This window comes from Salvelinus fontinalis, chromosome 26, assembly GCF_029448725.1.
Source record: "Salvelinus fontinalis isolate EN_2023a chromosome 26, ASM2944872v1, whole genome shotgun sequence".
Lineage (NCBI taxonomy): Eukaryota > Metazoa > Chordata > Actinopteri > Salmoniformes > Salmonidae > Salvelinus > Salvelinus fontinalis.
This window is the reverse complement of record NC_074690.1, coordinates 41,530,001-41,553,279: the sequence shown is the minus strand read 5'-3', so window position 1 is coordinate 41,553,279 and position 23,279 is coordinate 41,530,001. Positions and strand designations below refer to the sequence as shown.

General features: G+C 43.0%; 1 protein-coding gene across 2 annotated transcripts in view; it reads right to left on the bottom strand.

Annotated features, from left to right (window-relative positions):
- Positions 1-22,547, bottom strand: part of LOC129824376 (nuclear receptor coactivator 6-like) — a 41,288-nt gene extending 18,741 nt beyond the window's left edge. For both annotated transcript variants that reach the window (XM_055883964.1, XM_055883965.1), the window contains exons 1-7: positions 22,449-22,547; positions 2,093-2,408; positions 1,725-1,880; positions 1,466-1,588; positions 1,243-1,365; positions 1,029-1,132; positions 166-901 (exon numbers count right to left, since the gene is read on the bottom strand). In XM_055883964.1, the coding sequence (XP_055739939.1) occupies positions 166-901; positions 1,029-1,132; positions 1,243-1,365; positions 1,466-1,588; positions 1,725-1,880; positions 2,093-2,360 (1,510 nt within the window). In that variant the 5' untranslated portion in view covers positions 2,361-2,408; positions 22,449-22,547. The remainder of the gene's footprint in view (positions 1-165; positions 902-1,028; positions 1,133-1,242; positions 1,366-1,465; positions 1,589-1,724; positions 1,881-2,092; positions 2,409-22,448) is intronic.
- Between the last annotated feature and the right edge of the window lie 732 nt (positions 22,548-23,279).

Sequence of the window (23,279 nt, the reverse complement as noted above, 5' to 3'; positions counted from 1 at the left end):
TGTCTGAATAGTACTTTGATTTCAGCATGAATTGTGTTACTAACTAATAAGTAATTCTAACTAATAAGGCAATGCTTCAGGAGATCATTTGTGACCATTTAACAAACATACACTGTGAAAGTGAATGCATCATTTGTAGTCATCTGCAGTAATTCAATTTCTTACCTCCCATTCCTCCTTGATGAATCGGAGGTCCAGCCTGCCCATTTTGGGGCATTACCATGAACCCTTGCTGCATGCTACCCTGCTGTCCCAGTATCGCCCTGCCCGGTGAGCCTACCCCTTGAGGGAAACCCTGTGGGGTCATAGGTCTCGGGCCCAGCTGGGCCTGACCCTGCCCCATCATGGGAGGAGTCCCTGGAGAACCCTGCTGGAAGAGGGACGGTGAAGACCCAGGAGACTTGGCTGTGAGGTTTCCCTGAGGCCCTGCTGAAGGAGGCAGAGGTGGTGGAGGTCTAGGGGGTCCTGCCACCCCTCCAGGCACACCTTGGGGACCTTTAGGCTGGGGGGCTGCAAACTGACCAGTCCCTGGCTGCTGCTGGAGCTGCCCCTGCACCATAGCATTAAACACCTGGCCAGCCTGTTGGCTACCAAACGGGTACGGAGGTGGAGGGTGGCTGGGGGTCTGGACCGTAGCCAGGGAGGGGGGACGTTGAGTCATCTGAGCTTGGGGAGGGGCCTTCCTCCAGGCTGAGCCCATGGGTCCTCCCTGGGCTGGCGGCTGCTGGAGGACCCCTGTGGGGAGCTGGTTCCAGCCGGATGGTACAGGCATCTGGCCAGAGGGGTTGAAGGGGGGACGGGGGCCACCAAGCTGGGAGAGCTGGGCTTGTTGCTGGGCCTGCTGCTGTTGCTGCAGCTGATGGAGGGCAGCCGGGTTGAGCTGCCTCCCCACCTGCATGGTCTGTGGTCAAAATACAGCCTTCATAAATACAGTCAACTCCTGATACATGTAATCCTTGCATTAATTGGTAGTATTGTTAGTGATTATAATGCATGGTTATTGTTGAGCTCCATTAGTGATTGTGTACCTGCATGTGATGAGCTGCCTGGGGGGGTATGGGTCCTTGGCCGTAGGGGCCAGCCTGGGGATGCTGAAGCTGCTGCTGCAAGGACATCATTGGGCCCATCGCATCTGAAGGGAGGGTAAAAATGTATATGGTCAATACCTTTGAACAAGTTGCACATATTTTGGATGTGTGAATGAGTTAACTGGTTGCTTATTAAGCATGCATATGTCCTCACCAGTCTGTGAGGGGGGTCTGGGGGCTCTGGGGTGCATCTGTCCACTGCTGCCGGGAACCATGGCCTGTGCAGACATACTGGGGCAAGGGGGGACCATCGACGGGTTGCTCATTCTCATGCCTCCTACAAGAGATTGGTGTGGGAGTTGGTTTATATTCTAACAACTAAAAGACGATCAATGAATGCCTAGAGTTCAACTTGTCACTGTCCTGCCCCAAGTCACCTGGGCCTGGTTGTCCTGGGAATCCCAAATCCATCCTCATCTGACCAGACGCACCGATTGGTCCGTTTACCCTGACCTCCTGACCTCTATTCTGCCCAATGGCCACGTTTATGGCTCCTTCACCTGGACGAAACAAAAAAAAAACATTAACAACAACAATCAGGAACTAAGTACTTTTCAGGATGCTTACTATAAAATAAACAATGCATTTTGGGCCTGACCATACCCATGGCTGCTGCTATTTTGGTACTGCACATACCCTCTATCTGTACAGAGAGGATGCCCAGGTCTCGGAGCTGCTGCTGGTTGTTCTGGGCCAGCAGCCTGAGGCGCTCTGCCGCGTCCCGAGGAATGTTAAAGGTGACACGCACACTGTTCCATGGCTCCACATGCTGGAGCTGCAGTCTCTCCGAGTCTGGAGAGGGATAGGTAGACATGAAGAAAGAGAGGATGACACATGGGGGATAAGTGGTAGGAGTACAAAACCTCAATATCACTGTTCTTATCAGTATATAAATAATACAGAGCTATGAAATGATGACTTTAAACATTTTACTTTCATAATACATTCAAAAGTTGGAAAGTGTTTAGCCAGAAGGAAGGTGCACATCACCAACCATTACTAACCCAATTCAAGCATACTAGGCATCCTGTTAAGTATGTTGTCAAGTTTCTCTTGGAAGTCCTCGTCATCCATGTTTCCTCGAAAGGCAACAAAGATGTTGAAATCCCCCTCTCCCCCTCCAACTCCCTCCCCCCGGTGCGAAACGTCATTGCCATGGTGAACGCCAGCATCCTCTCCAACTCCAGAGTCCTGGTCGGAATCTGAGTCAGGGTCCCCATCTGGGACTGCTGTCCGCTGGGGAATCTCTGATGGAGGGCGCTGATGTGCCATCCACCCCTCTTAGTGGGACTGGCGTGGGGAAGACTGGAACCGTTTATGCTGTAGAACCAAAAGATAGCTTTACCTCGAAAGATATGCCCAATTGAGACAAATATTGTAGGTGACCAATTACATGTAAATCCATGAAATGTCATGCAAAACATGTTTTCCAATGGAAAGAACATAAGTGTCAATCTACAGTAGCAGTGAAACATTTTAGAACACCTCCTCATTCCAGGGTTTTTCTTTATCTTTACTATTCTACATTGTAGAATAATAATGAAGACATGTTAAACAAATCAAAATACACATTATATTTGAGATTCTTAAAAGTAGCCACCTAGTTGCCTTGATGACAACTTTGCACACTGGAATGCATTACAATTAACAGGTGTGCCTTCTTAAAAGTTAATTTGTGGAATTGCTTTCCTTCTTAATGCGTTTGTGCCAATCAGTTGTGTTGTGACAAGGACAGAAGATGGTCTTTTACCAAGTAGGGCTAAGTCCATATTATGGCAAGAACAGCTCAAATAAGCAAAGAGAAACGACAGTCCATCATTACTTTAAGACATGAAGGTCAGTCAATTCAGAAAATGTCAAGAACTTCAAGTGCAGTCGCAAAAACCATCAAGCGCTATGATGAAACTGGCTTTCATGAGGACCGCCACAGGAAAGGAAGACCCAGAACTACCTCTGCTGAAGAGGATAAGTTCATTAGAGAGTTACCAGCCTCAGAAATTGCAGCCCAAATAAATGCTTCACAGAGTTCAAGTAACAGACACATCTAAACATCAACTGTTCAGAGGAGACTGTGACTCAAGCCTTCATGGTCGAATTGCTGCAAAGAAACCACTACTAATGGTCACCAATATGAAGAAGAGACTTGCTTGGGCCAAGAAACACGAGCAATGGATATTAGAGGGGTGGAAATTTGTCCATTGGTCTGGAGTCCAAATTGGAGATTTTTGATTCCAACCGCCATGTGGGTGAACGGATGATCTTCGCATGTGTATTTCCCACCGTAAAGCATGGTCCGAACATGTGTTATGGTGTGGGGGTGGTTTGCTGGTGACATTGTGATCTATTTAGAATTCAAGGCAGACTTAACCAGCATGGCATATTTCTGCAGATTGCTGTGGTAGCCATCCCATCTGGTTTGCGCTTAGTGGGACTATCATTTGTTTTTCAACAGGAGAATGACCCAACACACCTCCAGGCTGTGTAAGGGCTATTTTAGGGTGATGGAGTGCTGCATCAGATGACCTGACCTCCACAATCCCCTGACCACAACCAAATTGAGAAGGTTTGGGATGAGTCGGACTGCAGAGTGAAGGAAAAGCAGCCAACAAGGGCTCAGCATATGTGGAAACTCCTTCAAGACTGTTGGAAAATCATTCCAGGTGAAGCTGGTTGAGAGAATGCCAAGAGTGTGGAAAGTTGTCATCAAGGAAAAGGGTGGCTATTTGAAGAATCTCAAATATAAAATAGATTTTGATTTGTTTAGGACTTTTTTGGTTACTATGTGGTATTTAATAGTTTATGTCTTCACTATTATTCTACAATGTAGAAAATAGTAAAAATAAAATAAAAAAAATTGAATGAGTAGGTGTCCTAAAACTTTTGACCGGTAGTGTACATTCTGAGATACTTGGTGAAATAGACAGACATGTCCCCAAAACAATGGCAGTCTGAAAGTTCTAAGAGCAGTCTTTTATTTAACCAGCTTACCATTTATCTGCTACCATTTGCCTTTTTCTGTTAGAAATGTTGTGGTTTGAACTAGGCCTCTGTGAAATTCCAGCAAAGCAAAAGTTATCTTAAGAGCTACCAGATTTATTTAAAAAAGCACATTTTCTGTGTCCAGTGTCTGTGTTTATATGTTAAAGGGGTGATACTTTGGCATATAATGTTACCCATTTAAAGAAATGTTTCTTAAATAGTTAACTAAATCTATGATGTTTTTTGTATATGCGTATGACCCATCAGTTTAATTGTAATGCTGTAAATGTTTATTTTATGGTCGAAAGTGATCAAATGAACTGGAAAATGTTTTATATTTAATAATTCTGAGTAAGTATATACACTCTATTCGGTGACCTTAGGTATAGAAACTTTGATGGTCTGATCAGATTGTTTAAAAAAAAATATGAATGAACTGCAATTACTAAATAATTCCAATAGATGACTGCATAGCACCACAAATGACATGTCAGAAGATCAGTTTTCTACCTGGATACAAAGGAAATGCAAATTGAATTGTTATTGGGTTAAACAAGGAGTTCACAGTTTGTCATCAAACAAAAGAGAGCCAAGACTTGCGATGCAGTCAAAGAAAGTTATCAGCTCCCTTACAAATAAATGTCAGAGTGCGCCAGAGACCTCGCGTAATTCAAACAAACGCAGCAAGCCGAAAGATGTTAAAACAGATTTATTCCAAACTAAAATCACGGAGCAGGAAGGAGAGAACCACAGATTAGAGCAGGTTAATTCACAGTTAAAAGAGAAATAGGGGAGCTGCAAGTAAAAATTGAAAACCTTAAGCGTGGAAAAGAGAGCAATTTAAATACACTTAGGTGTAAAGAAGAGAAAGGAACAATAATTGCCAGATAAAATGAAGGATTTAAACAATTCTGGCAATCCCAACAAAACAGAGAAGATAGAGGTAGGGGCCTTTCTCCATTAGTGGACGGTCGTGTGTTTAGTGACAACACTAGGCAGACGTGGTGGAGTTGACCTGTGCATTAGGGGTCAGTAGTAACAAAGCACCTCAAGTAATAGATTGCGTAGTAAAGAACATGGCAGAGATGCTAATTGATAGGCTACCTAGCATATCAACATGTACAAATATTACACTGGAGACAAGACAGGTGTCATCGCAGCAAATTCAAGAGAGGATAATGCATGAAAACGAGGTTACACTCACCACTGATGGGACCAGTAAGCTGGGTCATAAATACGGAACAACAGGTTGTTGTTTTTAAAGACAGCTCTAGGCTTCATTTATGTTTAAGACAACAGGCATCTGGTTCTGCGCAACGCACATTTGACACCATTGTTGAAATGGTACAGGACGTTGGTCAGTGATAAAACTGTGTTTTTATGCGATCACACATATTTACAAAAATAACAAACTTAATGGGTGAGAGCGAGCGTAGATTCAAAAAAAATAGGAGATTCTATCACAGTTCAGGTCAAACATATGACCAGATATTGTAGATGGGTTCAATGACTTAGATGACAACGAAAAGGCTGGACTTTCTCTTGTCAAATAGCTATTTTGCAGTATGCACTTTATTGATTGGGTGGCACATCAAGCCGGCACAACATTAGCTATGTGGGAATCCCTTATTTTCCAACAGGACAAGGTAGGTAGTGCTAAAGTAGATCCCACACACACACACATCAGGCGGCAAGAGTGGTACAGTTAGGCTTATCCAAACTGTATGTAAAGTGGTACAGTTAGGCTTATCCAAACTGTATGTAAAGTGGTACAGTTAGGCTTATTCAAACTGTATGTAAAGTGGTACAGTTAGGCTTATCCAAACTGTATGTAAAGTGGTACAGTTAGGCTTATCCAAACTGTATGTAAAGTGGTATAGTTAGGCTTATCCAAACTGTATGTAAAGTGGTACAGTTAGGCTTATCCAAACTGTATGTAAAGTGGTACAGTTAGGCTTATCCAAACTGTATGTAAAGTGGTACAGTTAGGCTTATCCAAACTGTATGTAAAGTGGTACAGTTAAGGCTTATCCAAACTGTATGTAAAGTGGTACAGTTAGGCTTATCCAAACTGTATGTAAAGTGGTACAGTTAGGCTTATCCAAACTGTATGTAAGGTGGTATAGTTAGGCTTATCCAAACTGTATGTAAAGTGGTACAGTTAGGCTTATCCAAACTGTATGTAAAGTGGTACAGTTAGGCTTATCCAAACTGTATGTAAAGTGGTACAGTTAGGCTTATCCAAACTGTATGTACAGTTAGGCTTATCCAAACTGTATGTAAAGTGGTACAGTTAGGCTTATCCAAACTGTATGTAAAGTGGTACAGTTAGGCTTATCCAAACTGTATGTAAAGTGGTACAGTTAGGCTTATCCAAACTGTATGTAAAGTGGTACAGTTAGGCTTATCCAAACTGTATGTAAAGTGGTACAGTTAGGCTTATTCAAACTGTATGTAAAGTGGTACAGTTAGGCTTATCCAAACTGTATGTAAAGTGGTACAGGAACGTGCATGTGAGAAGAGTAGAGGGCAAGCCAGTCAAATTCAGAACATTCTTGCTTAACACAAATGGTTCTGACGACATTTCTTCAGTTACTTTCAAAGGAAACCGCATAACTCTGATGTTCCACAATACAGCAGGTGTTTACTATCTCTACATTGACTTGGAGTTCACAAGACTCACCCAAAATGAAAAGAGGTTCATTCAAACCACCCATGCTGATCAGAATGTCATTCTGTCCATTGCAGGATGTAGGGCATTATGCCCTATATCCAAACAGGTTACAGAACCAGTTGCAATGAGTTGCAATGACCAACAGGTATAGTATGCTTGTTTGTACCAAATATTAAGTTCTGCTTTTCTGATGTATCAAACACTTGTCATGCAATAAAATGCTAATTAATTACTTAAAAATCATACAATGGGATTTTCTGGATTTTTGTTTTAGATTCCGTCTCTCACAGTTGAAGTGTACCTATGATAAAAATGACAGACCTCTACATGCTTTGTAAGTAGGAAAACCTGCAAAATCAGCAGTGTATCAAATACTTGTTATCCTCACTGTATCAATAGCATAACATTGAAATGGCATGCCGTTCCCAGAAAAATGTAGAAGGCATAAATTAAAAAGCATGCCTGCTGCATGCAAAATTTGAACTCATGCTGTAAGTATCGGGAGTCAAGTGAGCAAATCCTCTAAGCTGTAATTTTATCTATGTTAAAGTGCACGCTACTCATATTGACACTTTCAAGTGGGAGATCCCTATCCGAACCCTTAACTAGAACATAGTTTCTAAACCTACTGTCTTTGCTAACATGAACCCTTACCTTAACCCTTTAAAAGGTCAAATTCAGCGGGTAGGAACGCCCCAAGGATCCTGAATAGCAAGGACCAGAGGGCACGTCAACGGGAAGTTTCCCGCCCAGGAACAGTAGCCAATCAGATACATGCATTTGAGTTGCTCGAGTCGAAACAGATCGCAATTCATTAGCATGCAATTTATCCAACTTGACGAGTAATTTCAGTGCAAGCACTCACAATGGAAAAATATATATTTATGTTTTTAGATAGAAATGGTTGGCTCTGAAAAGAGCCTTTGTTTGCATGCATGCAGATTGCAGAATGAATCACCACAGCAGTTTGATACTGATACGCGCCCTAATGTTTGCAAGCTACATGCTATTACCTCTAAAATTGAGATGCACGCCGTCATCTAAATACAGACTTGGATTGGATGCCAATTTAACGTGAGTGTGCCTGATGCTGTCCCTGCCTCTACAACTAGGATGTTCTGTCAAGAATGCCTGAAAAATCGCACGGTTTACAAAACACCTGACTCTGTCAATGCCAGAAGGACGTGGGGCGTTCTGGTGCTGCCAGTGCCGACGTTTCAAAATGTCTGAGCAGACAAATGTGGTCCTGGGGAACATGCAGATTAGTTCCTCGAGGCCTAACTGCATTATCCGAACGAGCCTGAGCTTGAAAAAAAATGTCCCAAACTGTTACCGCCTACAAGGATGACGACGAGATCAGGTTTGGGTAGCCTACGGCCGCGCCGAGCAAAGTGCAGTTCGAGCTGCTCCCATCTCACACCACTCTCTCCTATCCAGTCTATCCATGCCAAGGTTGGGGTAAAGATGGACTAATGTGTCCGAAGCCGAGCCACCAACGAACTGCCGATGATCAAAACACGCAGGGTATGTCTATAGCCTTCCATCTCGCATGCTCGATAGAGATATCTTTATTTTCTAGAATGCTCATGTGATTTATACTTTTCAGAATGCAAATGATTTTAGTTGGGAAATCACCACTACGCCTAGTTCATTCTTAGCCGGCCCTCTGTCAGCTACAAAATCCCAACAGCCCATTAAAAAACACTTCTCCAACAAAACAGTCCCATGGAGTAAAATTGACCGTCGACCACATCCCGAGTAGCTTAGATATAGGGCTTTACAACCATCCAAAATATCTGTAATCTGACATATAGTCAGGGGCCTCATTCATTCTTATCCGGCCCTCTGTCGAACCTGACATATGTCATATTTATTCATTTTCATGGTTGGGAGGATTTCAGAAATTATATTGTGGGTGGGGTGGGAAACGTATGTAGCATGCTTGTGTTGTAAACCGGCACTTGTTGGGAAGCATTGCACTGATAGCAATAACATAGGCTTATGTGTCTTAGACGGACCTGTCAGAAGTTGCACCAATGCTCTTATTCAAGTGAATTCAAGTGAAACACACGGTACAAGCCAATACACAGTGTTGTGAACATTTCATATGTTGAACGTGTTGCAGCAGTTCTCATATTCAAGTGAACGGCAACACATGAACAAAGAGATTTTTGTATTTCATGTTTGGAAATCAACAAGGAACATGAACACCGGATAGCACAATAAAACCTAAAATCGACATCAGGTCAAATAGAAAATCCGAGGCAGCTCAGAAACTAAATGCAAAGAACAGAAATAAACCGACTACCATTTATTTATTTATTAAAAAAAGAAATTGGGAAACTAACTCGTGTAATGAAAAAAAAAAAAAAAAAACTACCCTTGCCGTGACAATTAAGATGAAGCCGATCACTGCTATAAAGTGTGTGACTGGGTTGCGCGTGCCTCAGAAATAATCTATTAGTCCTAAAATAAAACGACACCATCGTTTTCATGTGACAGATTTGTGTCCTTAACTACATGTTTAGCGGTAGCATCGTCCTCTGGCCGGGGTAGAGCAAACGGCAAACCTTACTTCATACCGATACTGCCTATGATCAGTTCCCACATCCTCCTGATAATGTTGTAAGGAGAATCCCCTTGAGCTACGCTGTTTGTTCCAATGTGTATAATCCGTAGCAGTGGACCACTGACGGTACGCAAATGGTACAACTGCTGATATGATGCTCGTTCCAGTTGTGCCAGGTTGCACCCAGCAGAGTGCATCAGGCAATGCATGCTTTGAGGCTTCAAGGATAGAGTCTGCTAGGATACAAAAACTGAGTCCTGTTGGGGAAAACATGGTCATTCACAAGGAACAGATTTCAGCTAGGTTGGGATTACATAAAACAAATATTAGGTGACATACCTGCACCCGCCCCTAGGGTTGCACATTTTGGGGAATATTCAGAGGTGGAAAATTTCAGTGGGAATTAACAAGAATATATGGGAATATGGGAATTAACGGAAATATATGCAAATTAATACCATTTAAATGTAGATGTTTTTTGCATTGGATACATTTACCATATGGAGACAGAAACATAAACCTTTTACCTTATCATAAACAGACATAATTGCAAATTATTAAATCTTTCCAATAGAAATCAAAAAAACTATTATAGTTACAAATTTAACTTTAAATGAGTTGACTTTACATGGGATGATTTCACTGAACAACAAAAGGGAATATTGAATGATCCGCAATGATCCATCGCATCTCCCAAAAACATTTTCAACATACATCTGTAAAATGATAGTCTACAAACTAAAGCCTTGGTTGTCTTCCTCTCAAGCTTCCATGTCTTCTCCCAGGACCTCCTCAATGTCCACCTCTTGAACATCAGACTGAGGCCTCATCTTCACTGTCACATTCCAACCTTGTTGAGGATGGCTCGTTGTCAGGCTCAAAAAGCCTCAAATTTGCCCGGGTGGCCATCAATCTTTAAGCCCTTGTATTGGTCTGCCTGTTGCATGCTTTTGTATGTGTTTTCTCAAACAAGGACCAGTTGCACTCTGACGCGGCTGATGTTGGTGGGATTTGGAGAATGATGGAAGCAACAGGGGAAAGAGCCTCAGATTCACAAAGTCTCATCCACCAGGTGGCTGATGAGATATGTTGGCACGACTGCCATATTGCATCTCAATCCCAAAGCCCCTGCTTGGAAGTGTACTTCGCCAGACTGCCAAGAACCTTGCCCTCATCCATGCCGAGGTGGCGAGACACAGTAGTGATGACACCATAGTCCTTGTTGATCTCTGCACCAGACAGGATGCTCTTGCCAGCATACTTGGGGTCCAACATGTACGCTGCGGTGTGTATGGGCTTCAGGCAGAAATCTTCACAATTTTTGATGTATTTCAGAACTGCAGTTTCCTCTGCTTGGAGCAACAGTGATGTGGACAGGGCAGTACGGATTTCTTCTCTTACATCTACAAGCAGAATCTGAACATCAGACAGGATGGCATTGTCTCCCTCAAGCCGTGCATTGGCTACTGCTATAGGTTTCAGGAGTTTCAGGCTGCTTACCACTCTCTCTTACCACTCTCTCCCAACATATATCATCCAGGAGGATCCTCTAGATCAAATCAAAGTTTATTTGTCACGTGCGCCGATTACAACAGGTTACACCTTACAGTGAAATGCTTACTTACAGGCTCTAACCAATGATGTGGGAAAAAAAGAAGGTGTGTGTGTGTAGGTAGGTAAGTAAAGAAATAAAACAGTAAAAAGACATTTGAAAAAAAAGAGTAGCAAGGCTATATACAGACACCGGTTAGTCAGGCTTATTGAGGTAGTATGTGCATGTTGGTATCGTTAAAGTGACTATGCTTATATGAATAACAGAGTAGCAGAAGCGTAAAAAGAGGGGTTGGCGGGTGGTGGGACACAATGCAGATAGCCCGGTTAGCCAATGTGCGGGAGCACTGGTTGGTCAGGCCAATTTAGGTAGTATGTATATGAATGTATAGTTAAAGTGACTACGCATATAAGATAAACAGAGTAGCAGCAGCATAAAAGAGGGGTTGGTGGGGGGGGGTGGGGGGGCACACAATGCAAATAGTCCGGGTAACCATTTGGTTTCCCTTTCAGGAGTCTTATGGCTTGGGGGGAAAAACAGTTGAAAAGCCTTTTTGTCCTAGACTTGGCACTCCGGTACCGCTTGCCATGCGGTAGTAGAGAGAACAGTCTATGACTGGGGTGGATGGGGTCTTTGACAATTTTTAGGGCCTTCCTCTGACACCGCCTGGTGTAGAGGTCCTGGATGGCAGGCAGCTTTGCCCCAGTGATGTACTGGGCCGTACGCACTACCCTGTGAAGTGCCTTGCGGTCGGAGGCCGAACAATTGCCGTACCAGGCAGTGATGCAACCGGTCAGGATGCTCTCGATGTTGCAGCTGTAGAACCTTTTGAGGATCTCAGGACCCATGCCAAATCTTTTTAGTTTCCTGAGGAGGAATAGGCTTTGTCGTGCCCTCTTCACGACTGTCTTGGTGTGTTTGGACCAATCTAGTTTGTTGTTGATGTGGACACAAAGGAATTTGAAGCTCTCAACCTGCTCCACTACAGCCCCATCGATGAGAATGGGGACGTGCTCGGTGCTCCTTTTCCTGTAGTCCACAATAATCTCCTTAGTCTTGGTTACGTTGAGGGATAGGTTGTTATTCTGGCACCACCCGGCCAGGTCTCTGACCTCCTCCCTATAGGCTGTCTCGTCGTTGTCGGTGATCAGGCCTACCACTGTTGTGTCATCAGGAAACTTAATGATGGTGTTGGAGTCGTGCCTGGCCATGCAGTCGAGGGTGAACAGGGAGTACAGGAGGGGACTGCGCACGCACCCCTTGCGAGCTCCAGTGTTGAGGATCAACGTGGCAGATGTGTTGCTACCTACCCCTGCCACCTGGGGGCGGCCTGTCAGGAAGTCCAGGATCCAGTTGCAGAGGGAGGTGTTTAGTCCCAGGATCCTTAGCTTGGTGATGAGCTTTGAGGGTACTATGGTGTTGAACGCTGAGCTGTAGTCAATGAACAGCATTTTCATATAGGTGTTCCTTTTGTCCAGGTGGGAAAGGGCAGTGTGGAGTGCAATAGCGATTGCATCATCTGTGGATCTGGGCAGTATGCAAATTGGAGTGAGTCTAGGGTTTCTGGGATAATGGTGTTTATGTGAGCCATTACCAGCCTTTCAAAGCACTTCATGGCTATGGACGCGAGTGCTACGGGTCTGTAGTCATTTAGGCAGGTTGCCTTTGTGTTCTTGGGCACAGGGACTATGGTGGTCTACTTGAAGCATGTTGGTATTACAGACTCAATCAGGGACATGTTGAAAATGTCAGTGAAGACACCTGCCAGTTGTTCAGCACATGCCCGGAGCACACGTCCGTCTGGCCCCGCAGCCTTGTGTATGTTGACCTGTTTTACTCAGGTCATACTCACGTCGGCTACGGAGAGCGTGATCACACAGTCGTCCGGCACAGCTGATGCTCTCATGCATGCCTCGGTGTTGCTTGCCTCAAAGCGAGCATAGAAGTGATTTAGCTCGTCTGGTATCCTCGGTGTTGCTTGCCTCGAAGCGAGCATAGAAGTGATTTAGCTCGTCTGGTATGCCTCGTCTGGTCGTGTCACGGGGCAGCTCGCAGCTGTGCTTCCCTTTGTAGTCTGTAATAGTTTGCAAGTCCTGCCGCATCGTCGGAGCCGGTGTAGTATGATTCAATCTTAGCCCTGTATTGACGCTTTGCCTGTTTGATGGTTCGTCGCAGGGCATAGCTGGATTTCTTGTAAGCTTCCGGGTTAGAGTCCCGCACCTTGAAAGAGGCAGCTCTACCCTTTAGCTCAGTGCGAATGTTGCCTGTAATCCATGGCTTCTGGTTGGGGTATGTACGTACAGTCACTGTGGGGACGACGTCCTCAATGCACTTACTGATAAAGCCAGTGACTGATGTGGTGTATTCCTCAATGTCATCGGAAGAATCCCGGAACATGTTCCAGTCTGTGATAGCAAAACAGTCCTGTAGTTTAGCATCTGCTTAATCTGACCATTTTTTTCTAGACCGAGTCACTGGTGCTTCAATTTTTGCTTGTAAGCAGGAATCAAGAGGATAGAGTTGTGGTCGGATTTACCAAATGGAGGGCGAGGGAGAGCTTTGTACGCGTCTCTGTGTGTGGAGTACAGGTTATCTAGAATTGTTTTCCCTCTGGTTGCACATTTAACATGTTGATAGAGATTTGGTAGAACTGATTTAAGTTTCCCTGCATTAAAGTCTCCGGCCACTAGGAGCGCCGCCTCTGGGTGACTGGTTTCCTGTTTGCTTATGTCCTTATTACAGCTGGCTGAGTGCGGTCTTAGTGCCAGCATCTGTCTGTGGTGGTAAAAAAAACAGCCACGAAAAGTATAGCTGAGAACTCTCTAGGCAAGTTGTGTGGCCTGCAATTTATCACAATATACTCTACTTCAGGCGAGCAAAATCTAGAGACTTCCTTAGATTTCGTGCACCAGCTGTTTACAAATATGCACAGACCGCCCCCCCTCGTCTTACCGGAGTGTGCTGTTCTATCCCGCCGGTGCAGCGTGTATCCCGCTAGCTGAATATCCATGCCGTCATTCAGCCACGATTCCGTGAAGCATAGGATGTTACAGTTTTTGATGTCCCGTTGGTAGGATATTCGTGATCTTATCTCGTCTAGTTTAGTGTCTAATGATTGCACGTTGGCGAGTAATATTGACGTTAACGGCAGTTTTCCTAGTTGTCTTCTGCGTGTCCGGACGAGGCATCCGGCTTTTCGTCCTCTGCGTTGCTTCCTTTTGCGAAAACCCCCCCACATAATAGCACAATTGTTTAGGAGACCGTAAAACGGCGGCCATCTCCTCCGGCGCCATCTTCTGATGGGGCTGTCCATATCTGCAGACTGTGATATGCCCATTTCTTGGAGAGACTCCTTCCCCTCCAGGAGAATGTCAAACATGATGACAACACCACCCCAATGGGTGTTGCTGGGCAGCTTCAATGTGGTGCTCTTATTCTTCTCACGTTGCTTGGTGAGGTAGATTGCTGCTACAACTTGACGAACCTTCACATACCTAACCATTTCCTTGGCTCTCTTGTAGAGTGTATCCATTGTTTTCAGTGACATGATGTCCTTGAGGAGCAGATTCAATGCATGAGCAGTACAGCCAATGGGTGTGATGTGAGGGTAGGACTCTTCCACTTTAGACCAAGCAGCCTTCATGTTCGCAGCATTGTCTGTCACCAGTGCAAATGCCTTCTGTGGTCCATGGTCATTGATGACTGCCTTCAGCTCATCTGCAATATAGAGACCGGTGTGTCTGTTGTCACTTGTGTCTGTGCTCTTGTAGAATACTGGTTGAGGGGTGTGTCGTGGAAATACTTCTTAAAAATACCTCTTAGACACCGGAGCTTGTGAATTCAAAATAGACTTTATTACAAAATAACAAGACGAGCTGGTCCATGGAGCAACTGCCGGTCCCAGTCTCAGAGATCGCTTTATATACAGTTTCAGTTTGACACAACATACATAGTCACTCGTCTTTGTATATGATAAACATATTTTGGATTTCTGCCACTATTTTTTCTAATCTTACTTCTAGTCTGTCTACGACCATCTTTACTTGGTTTCTCCTCCCCTTCTTGGCACATACTTCAGGGCCTTAGATTATATTGGTGGCGTAACCATAGCAATTATACAAAAAATAATACAGACATTCATAATGCAGGTGCATGTCCAAGTACACCCACAGGACTAGGCAACGGCCTCCCTCAAGCCCACAATGGCCCAGTCACCCACAGGACTAGGCAACAGCCTCCCTCAAGACCAAAATGGCCCAGTCACCCACGGGACTAGGCAATGGCCTCCCTCAAGCCCAAAATGGCCCAGTCACACACAGGACTAGGCAATGGCCTCCCTCAAGCACACAATGGCCCAGGCACACACCCACAGGACTAGGCAACAGCCTCCCTCAAGCCCACAATGGCCCAGTCACCCACAGGACTAGGCAATGGCCTACCTCAAAACCACAATGGACCAGTCACCCACAGGACTAGGCAATGGCCTACCTCAAAACCACAATGGACCAGTCACCCACAGGACTAGGCAATGGCCTCCCTCAAGCCCACAATGGCCCAGGCACACACCCACAGGACTAGGCAATGGCTTCCCTCAAGCCCACAATGGCCCAGGCACCCACAGGACTAGGCAATGGCCTCCCTCAAGCCCACAATGACCCAGTCACACACCCACAGGACTAGCCATTGGCCTCCCTCAAGCCCACAATGGCCCAGTCACCCACAGGACTAGGCAATGGCCTCCCTCAAGCCCACAATGACCCAGTCACACACCCACAGGACTAGCCATTGGCTTCCCTCAAGCCCACAATGGCCCAGTCACCAACAGGATGAGGCAGTGGCCTCCCTCAAGCCCACAATGGCCCAGTCACACACCCACAGGACTAGCCATTGGCCTCCCTCAAGCCCACAATGGCCCAGTCACACACCCACAGGACTAGACAATGGCCTACCTCAAGCCCACAATGGCCCAGTCACCAACAGGATGAGACAGTGGCCTCCCTCAAGCCCATAATGGCCCAGTCACACACCCAGAGGACTAGCCATTGGCCTCCCTCAAGCCCACAATGGCCCAGTCACCCACAAGACCAGGCAATGGCTTCCCTCAAGCCCACAATGGCCCAGTCACCCACAGGACTAGGCAATGGCCTCCCTCAAGCCCACAATGGCCCAGTCACCCACAGGACTAGGCAACGGCCTCCCTCAAGCCCACAATGGCCCAGTCACACACCCACAGGACTAGGCAACAGCCTCCCTCAAGCCCACAATGGCCCAGTCACACACAGGACTAGGCAATGGTAGATAAATTTGTAGATAAAGCATGTCTCGTTGGAAGGGTGTATGCTGGGCGAAGAACATTCAGAAATCTCTTCCAATACACATTGCCCGTGAGCATCAGAAGTGAACCAGTTGCATACATAGCTTGAGCAAGACATTCATCAGCATTTCTCTGACTACGTTCCTCCATTGAGTCAAAAAGCTTCTGATTCCATGAGAACCATGAGCTGTTGCTATCAATAAGGTGTCTGATTCATCATTTTCACCTCGAATAGAAGTAGAGGGACTTTAGTCAGAGGTTGCTTGTTGTGAGCGCTGAGGGAACTTTATACACTTGGTCAGATGATTCTGCATCTTTGTTGCATTCTTCACATATGATTTGGCACAGTATTTGCAAATGTACACAGCTTTTCCTTCTACATTAGCTGCAGTGAAATGTCTCCACACATCAGATAGTGCCCGTGGCATTTTCCTGTAAAGATTAGAAACAAAATGAGTAAAAAAACAACAAATACAATTCCATGTACAGATACATAGTTAAAGCAGTTAGATTTAAACAACTCATTTATAAGACTTGTTTAAAAAAATGAAACTTGTATGGAAACAGGTGAATTAACACTCCTCAGTTAGCAGGCTCAAGCAAGCTAAACCCCACATGGTAGCAAAAACTAACTAGCAGAAATTGTTAACAAGTTAGAAATTATTTAAAACACACTTTGCTGTAGGCTATTTACTAGTTAACAAAACATCATATATGTCATAAAATATATTCACCCCACCCAGTATTGTAATCAAAACTTACCAGAAAGCATGTAGTCCTTGGTTCGGACAGTGTAGTAGTGTGGGCTCAATAGCATCTCATTAGTGTGCAAGATCTTGATAATCAGCTGTACATGTGATGGAAGAGTGCACTGAACATTTGATGGAAGATTGCACTGTGCATGCAGAGGGTTGCAATTCCATTAAATTGGGGATAGTAGGGATGCACGATATATCGGTGAACATATCGTAATTGGACGATATTAGCTAAAAATGCCAATATTGGTATCGGCCCGATGTCTAGTTTAACGCCGATGTTAAAAACCGATGTCAAAGCTACCGTGCAAACCCATATAACGTAGGTACATGACGTAATGACGCCACGTAACATTTTGCGTTACACGTGCAACACAACATTCCTAACCTAGCCCACAATGTCTGCTGTGTGGATCGAGCAGTCAACAAGTCAAGCAGTCATTTGAAAGAGTAAGAAAAATTCAGCGAGACAACTCAAAGGCAAAATCCATTAAAACCAAGATAATTGAATTCATTGCCCTTGACAATCAACCGTTCTCTGTTGTGGGTGATGTTGGCTTTCGCCGACTGGTAGAGCACCGGTACACACTACCAAGTGCTCTATTTTTCAGATGTTGCCCTACCGGAGTTACACAGTAATAGCGTCACTGCTATTAGCTTCACGACATACATACTATGGAACGCCGTTTGGGTCGTTGCGTGTTAAAAAAGATAGAGTAGCACTGTCAGAGCTGTACGAAAAAGTCTGCAAACACCGGCCACAAACAATGTGTTTACAATACTACGTTGGTAATAAAGCATCATTTGTTCGACCACAACTTCTGAGGTAGCTAGCTTTAGCCTGGTACCTAGCTAGCACCAATACAACCAGCCTGAAAACAATGACGAGTAGAAACTGCAGTCATTTTCATTATTCTTAGCAATGATTTAGGAATTCTTGTGAGTAAGTATTAGCTAGGTTGCCACTTGTTGTTCGCCTATTGAAATTGAACTTCAGTTCATGAAAATAAATAGCTAGCCAGCTACTTAACCCTGTTGCCCAAAGCTAACGTTATAAGCAGCCAGCCAGCTTCATCTGTCTAATGAGGCTCGACCGGACCGGGTTATGTGTTGTGAAGCTAGCCACAATAAGGATTAGGCACAATAGTGGAATTTGCGGTTTGCCTTCAAAATACACGTATGTCATTGACAGTGATGCAAATGAAAACAAATAGTAAAATTATGACATACTTTTATTTTGAAGGCTAACCGCAAAGTCCACTATTAGCTTCCCATATATGGGTCTGACCACCATTAATAAGACACCTAGCTATATAGCTACTGAAAGAGATGATGTAATTTTGCTATGTTTTTTGGGAAAAACATTGTTTGCATCCATGAGCTAGCTAGCTTTTTTATGACCATCACTGTAGGTGCTCGAGACAACTTTACCAGCATCATAGCATACGTATCGATGAATCGTTGTGACATATGAAATACGAGTGATAATCAATATGTAATAACTATGTAAAAAAAAAAGTATGAATGCATTAAATTATTATGTGACGTGCAGTCATATTCAGGTCCTGTTTGGTCAACAAGCTTATTTGAGTTTGTATCTTTTTTGACACGCAAAGACCCAAACGGCATTCCATAGAAATCCTGGTTGAGAATGAAATGACGGAACAACAAACAGCACAGCAAGTAAGTGAAAGAAATAGGTTTTGATGATATTTTAACAGTAATGGGGACATCAGTAAATGCCATCAAAATAACTCAGTGTGGTGCGTGTGTGCGAGTAACCTTTATTTAACTAGGCAAGTCAGTTAAGAACAAATTCTTATTTACAATGATGGCTTAACCCGGACGAAGCTGGGCCAATTGTGCGCCGCGCTATGGGACTCCCAATCACTGCCGGATGTGATACAGCCTGGATAGCCCGGCAGTAATGTTGAGTTTATCAATTTAAATGCAAGACTGTTTATGGAAAAAACAAGTTTGCAGAATTGTATGTATTGTTAATCTGTATGTTATCTATTGTTAATCTGGACCATCCATGAATGAATGTCAATGCTGATAGCGTTTATGGTTTATTCGACCAGGTTTGATGCCAAAGCGAGGTAAAGGCAAGTAGCCAACTCAAGCTCTTGCCGACAGCAACCACTCTGCCTTCTTGTGCAAGGGAGGGGCTTCGGGTTGCATGATGTAATCTCTTCGAAAATGTTTTTTTTTGTTGCAATTGCTGAATTCCAATAGATGGCAGCATAAGACAACAAAATAAATGTCATATGATCAGTTCTGTATACACCCCCCCACTCACAGAAAAACTCCCAAACGTTTTTTTCTGTCCCTTCCACACTGCTAACTCAAGAGAAAGGACCGAAACACCCTTTTAACAGATTACTGTGAATTACTATGATGATGATTCACGTTTATTATTACCTATTTTCATGCTCATGTTTTGAAATTATACTTGATTACTATTTCAATAACGATTATCAATAATCCTGAACATTAATTCAGTCACCTATGGTCGAGAAACTTATTTTTCTAGAACATTTATTGTCAAATTCATCAACCAACTTCGAGGCGCTCTGCCTTCTCGCACAAGTAACTAACTGTAAAGCAATGGGTGACCATTTTAGAAAATCATGGGACTTATAGTTTAGTTGCATGCTATTTTATGTCAATCATATTGCTGCTCATAGCCTACAGTATAACTGATTCTTTGTGGTCTTATGCTGCCATCTATTGGAAATATTTAGCAATTCAAATCATTAATTCACATAAAGACATTGGTGAGGCAGCTGAGAAATAAAGGGTATTTTTCTTAGTAATTCCCGAGATCAGTCTCAACACTGCCCCACGCCAATTTCTGGACTTTCACATAGTGGTTCCTAGGTCACACCCAATTCAAACCACATTTAAAAAATAAAACAAATGCGGCTTGTTTATCAAGTGTTCTGCTTTGCAATAATAAATATCATAAAATAACTAATAACAAAAAAAAACACAAAATGCTGGCATAGGTTTTAATTATAAAAAATAAAAAACATTGAAATGCTATTTAGTACTATAATGGTATTTACTAACATAATATTATTACTAAAATATTTTCTATAAGTGTTCTAGGTTATCCCTATTGTATAATTCTAACCCTAAAATTAGGGGTTAGGGCTAAAATGGGTGAAACCTATGGTTAAGGCTAATATAGGTTATGCGTGGGTTCAGGTTTTTTAAGGCAAAAAACAGCTAGCTCTCTTGCTCCTCCCTGTGGCCTTCTGTGGGTACTATATAACTAATTTGTGACACTTACTACGCTCATAATCTGAGGTAGCAACTGCTTTAGATCTACAAATCAATGAGCAAGACCTATCAATTTGATTTGCAACTCAGTGAACGTGCTCAGCATTCGCTCAATTCGATGCCAATGAACGAACAGATTTCGACGCATGTAAAATTAACAAGAAACAACAAATAGTTAGTTATTCGGTTATTTCTTAAATATAAAATGTTTAAAAATCGGCCACATCTTGAAAAAGAGGACTGGGACACGGGTTTTGTTTTGGCTTTACACCTTTAAAAAAATATATATATATGGTTAACCATGACCAGAAAATGTTTAACGTTTGATTGCTATGCGCCAGCCATCGCTGGAACTGTGGTTCATCAAAACGTGTACCCAGGCAAACAGTGAGCTTACTCAGAAAGTACTCGTAACCATGTTAATAATTAGTTACATGAGGTAACCCTACGAGGTTAACGTGGGCAAGTCGTATTGACAGCAATAGTGAAGCAGGCATTGACATTGTGACGCAGAACAATGGGCTGGGAAAAGTGATGCCAAATTAGCAACTTTTTTTTCAAACAGGACCAAGCAACAATTTTAGCTACTTTTAAAAATGTATTTTGAACTTTTAGCAACTTTTGAAAAGTGACTCAAATGCTAAAATGCACGCATTTCCCCTCTAAATGACAAAACGTTTTTTTTCTGTCACAACACAAGGGCCTGGCTGCAAAAGTGCATTGTGAGTGACGTCAGCAGCAGGCGCTCAGCTCGTGCACAGGCAGCAACAGGCCAGCAGCAATTTCAGCAAATTGCAAACCATTGTTGGCTGACTGCAGCAGCAGTAGCATGGGTTCGATGAGCCAAACCCAATGAATATAGATGGTAACGAATGTTTGATCTTGAACAGAACAACATCAATCAACATGTTGTTTCAATCAAAATTGTACAGAAAAGAAGTGAGTGTCTGTACCTGAACAAATGTCAAATCATATTTTTTGCAGAGATGGCCAGTCAATTTGAGTAATGTTATTGTGTATTATACGTACGACGCAGTTTTACGTAATCACGCAATGACATCACAACGTCATTTAGCAACAAATCAACCTGCCTCTAGCAACTTACCCTGAAAATTAGTTGGCAACACTGGCTGGGAATAGGACGTTCGGGAAAAGGTAGTTGGTGTCACGGTGCTCACTTCGAACACACCGACAGTGTCATTGCATTGTGGTACACCAGCATCACATTCATATCCAATAAAACGCTGCGTTTGCCTTGCAGCATAGCGTTGCATATGCAGTGCGTTCGGTGTGGTGAATACAAACTGTATGCGAAAACGGCTTAACAGAAATGGTAGCAGAAGGTGAATGTTGAACTTTTGTTGCACACATCCAGATTATGCTGCATACTATTTTGCGCAATGATGCTGTCGGTGTGTCCGAAGCTTAGTCTAACAACATTGTAGCCCAATGTAGAATACTGCCGTTGTCACGGGCGTTGCAACTCTGTTTCAAGCATTATTGATAATGTGGTTACATATAGCTTATTACAAGGTCCAGCGTTCGATACAAAGTTGCTTGTTATCACAATCATGAACATCATGACAGATAGAGACAGCTAGCTAGCGTTAGCTTGCTTAGTTAACTGTTGATGAGTTATAAACAAACACCAACGGGCTAACGTTAGTGAACACCATAGTTAGCTAGCTAACGGTACATGCTTTAGCAATAACTAATTAGACGATTTCTACTGCTACAAAATATTTAGCCAACTATTTCTAGTATCTGGCAAAAGCGATTCGATAATGTATTCGATCGGCTAAACTCTAACTAAAGAGAACGATTACAAGGCCTTCGCTAACTGGCAATCGAATAAGACATTGACAAGCTTGCATAATACCGCGCAAGCAAGTTAAGAACCTTGCAGTTGAATAAGAGACCACCAAAACACCAATTGGTGGTAAGCTGTCATTACACGGTGCAATACAATTAGAAGAACTAGATCACGACACAGTTAACTGGGCCTGCTGGCTAGCTAGATCCAGCAGTTCGGTTTTAGGATGTATTAGCTAGTTGCAAGCTACTAGTACATTGATTCATTATGTACCGGTTAGCTAACTACGTTAACGTAGCTAACTAGCTATTTCATGACCTTCTTTCTAGCTTACGTTATGTTGCTGGTTAGCTAACTACATACAACTGCTTAAGACAAATGTTCAAAACAAACAACATAGAAAACAACGAAATCCTTACCAGATATATCCATTTGGGAGCAAGTACAACAATGCAACGCCTGCTAGCTAAGAAAACATGAATCGGGGAGCCGTGGAAAAAAGGGCGTCTCTAGTTACCACAGATACAAAGTCAGATGGCCCGCCTACTCGACCAATCAGATGAGGGAGTGTGATGATGAGTATACCGACCGACTTGCATGGGCAAACAATTTAATGGTTTTGATATAATGATTTATTTCAGAAATTTAGAAATTGATAAAGATGTAGTATATTTAATTGAACTGAGAATAATATTAGGTACATTTCATATTCACAAATGCAAATGGTCTAATTCAAAACCTAACTTTTTTCACTTAATAAATTAATTTAAACAATATGGCACTACTTTAACTAAAATGAAAAACAAAAAGGCAATTAAAACTTTGTTTGTTTAGGATTCCTGGCAATGTAAATAGTCTGTATGTATGCTTGTTTGCATGTGACTATTCCTCTTCTGTTTGTTGATATTTGTTAATAAAAATAAATAAATGTATTAATTGCATTTGTTTTATCTAGTGATCCATCAATTATTTTGTTATTTATTAGCTATAATAAAACCAACTGTTCTAACTGCAAAGTGGTAATTGGATGTCTTATTCAAACTCAGCTTGCAAGCTATTATGATTTGTATTTGTATTTATTATGGATCCCAATTAGCTGCTTCCAAAGCAGCAGTTACTCTTCCTGGGGTCCAGAAAAATTAAGGCAGTTATACAATTTTAAAACATTACAATACATTAATTACAGAATTTACAACACACTAAGTGTGTGCCCTCAGTCCCATACTCCACTACCACATATCTACAATGCA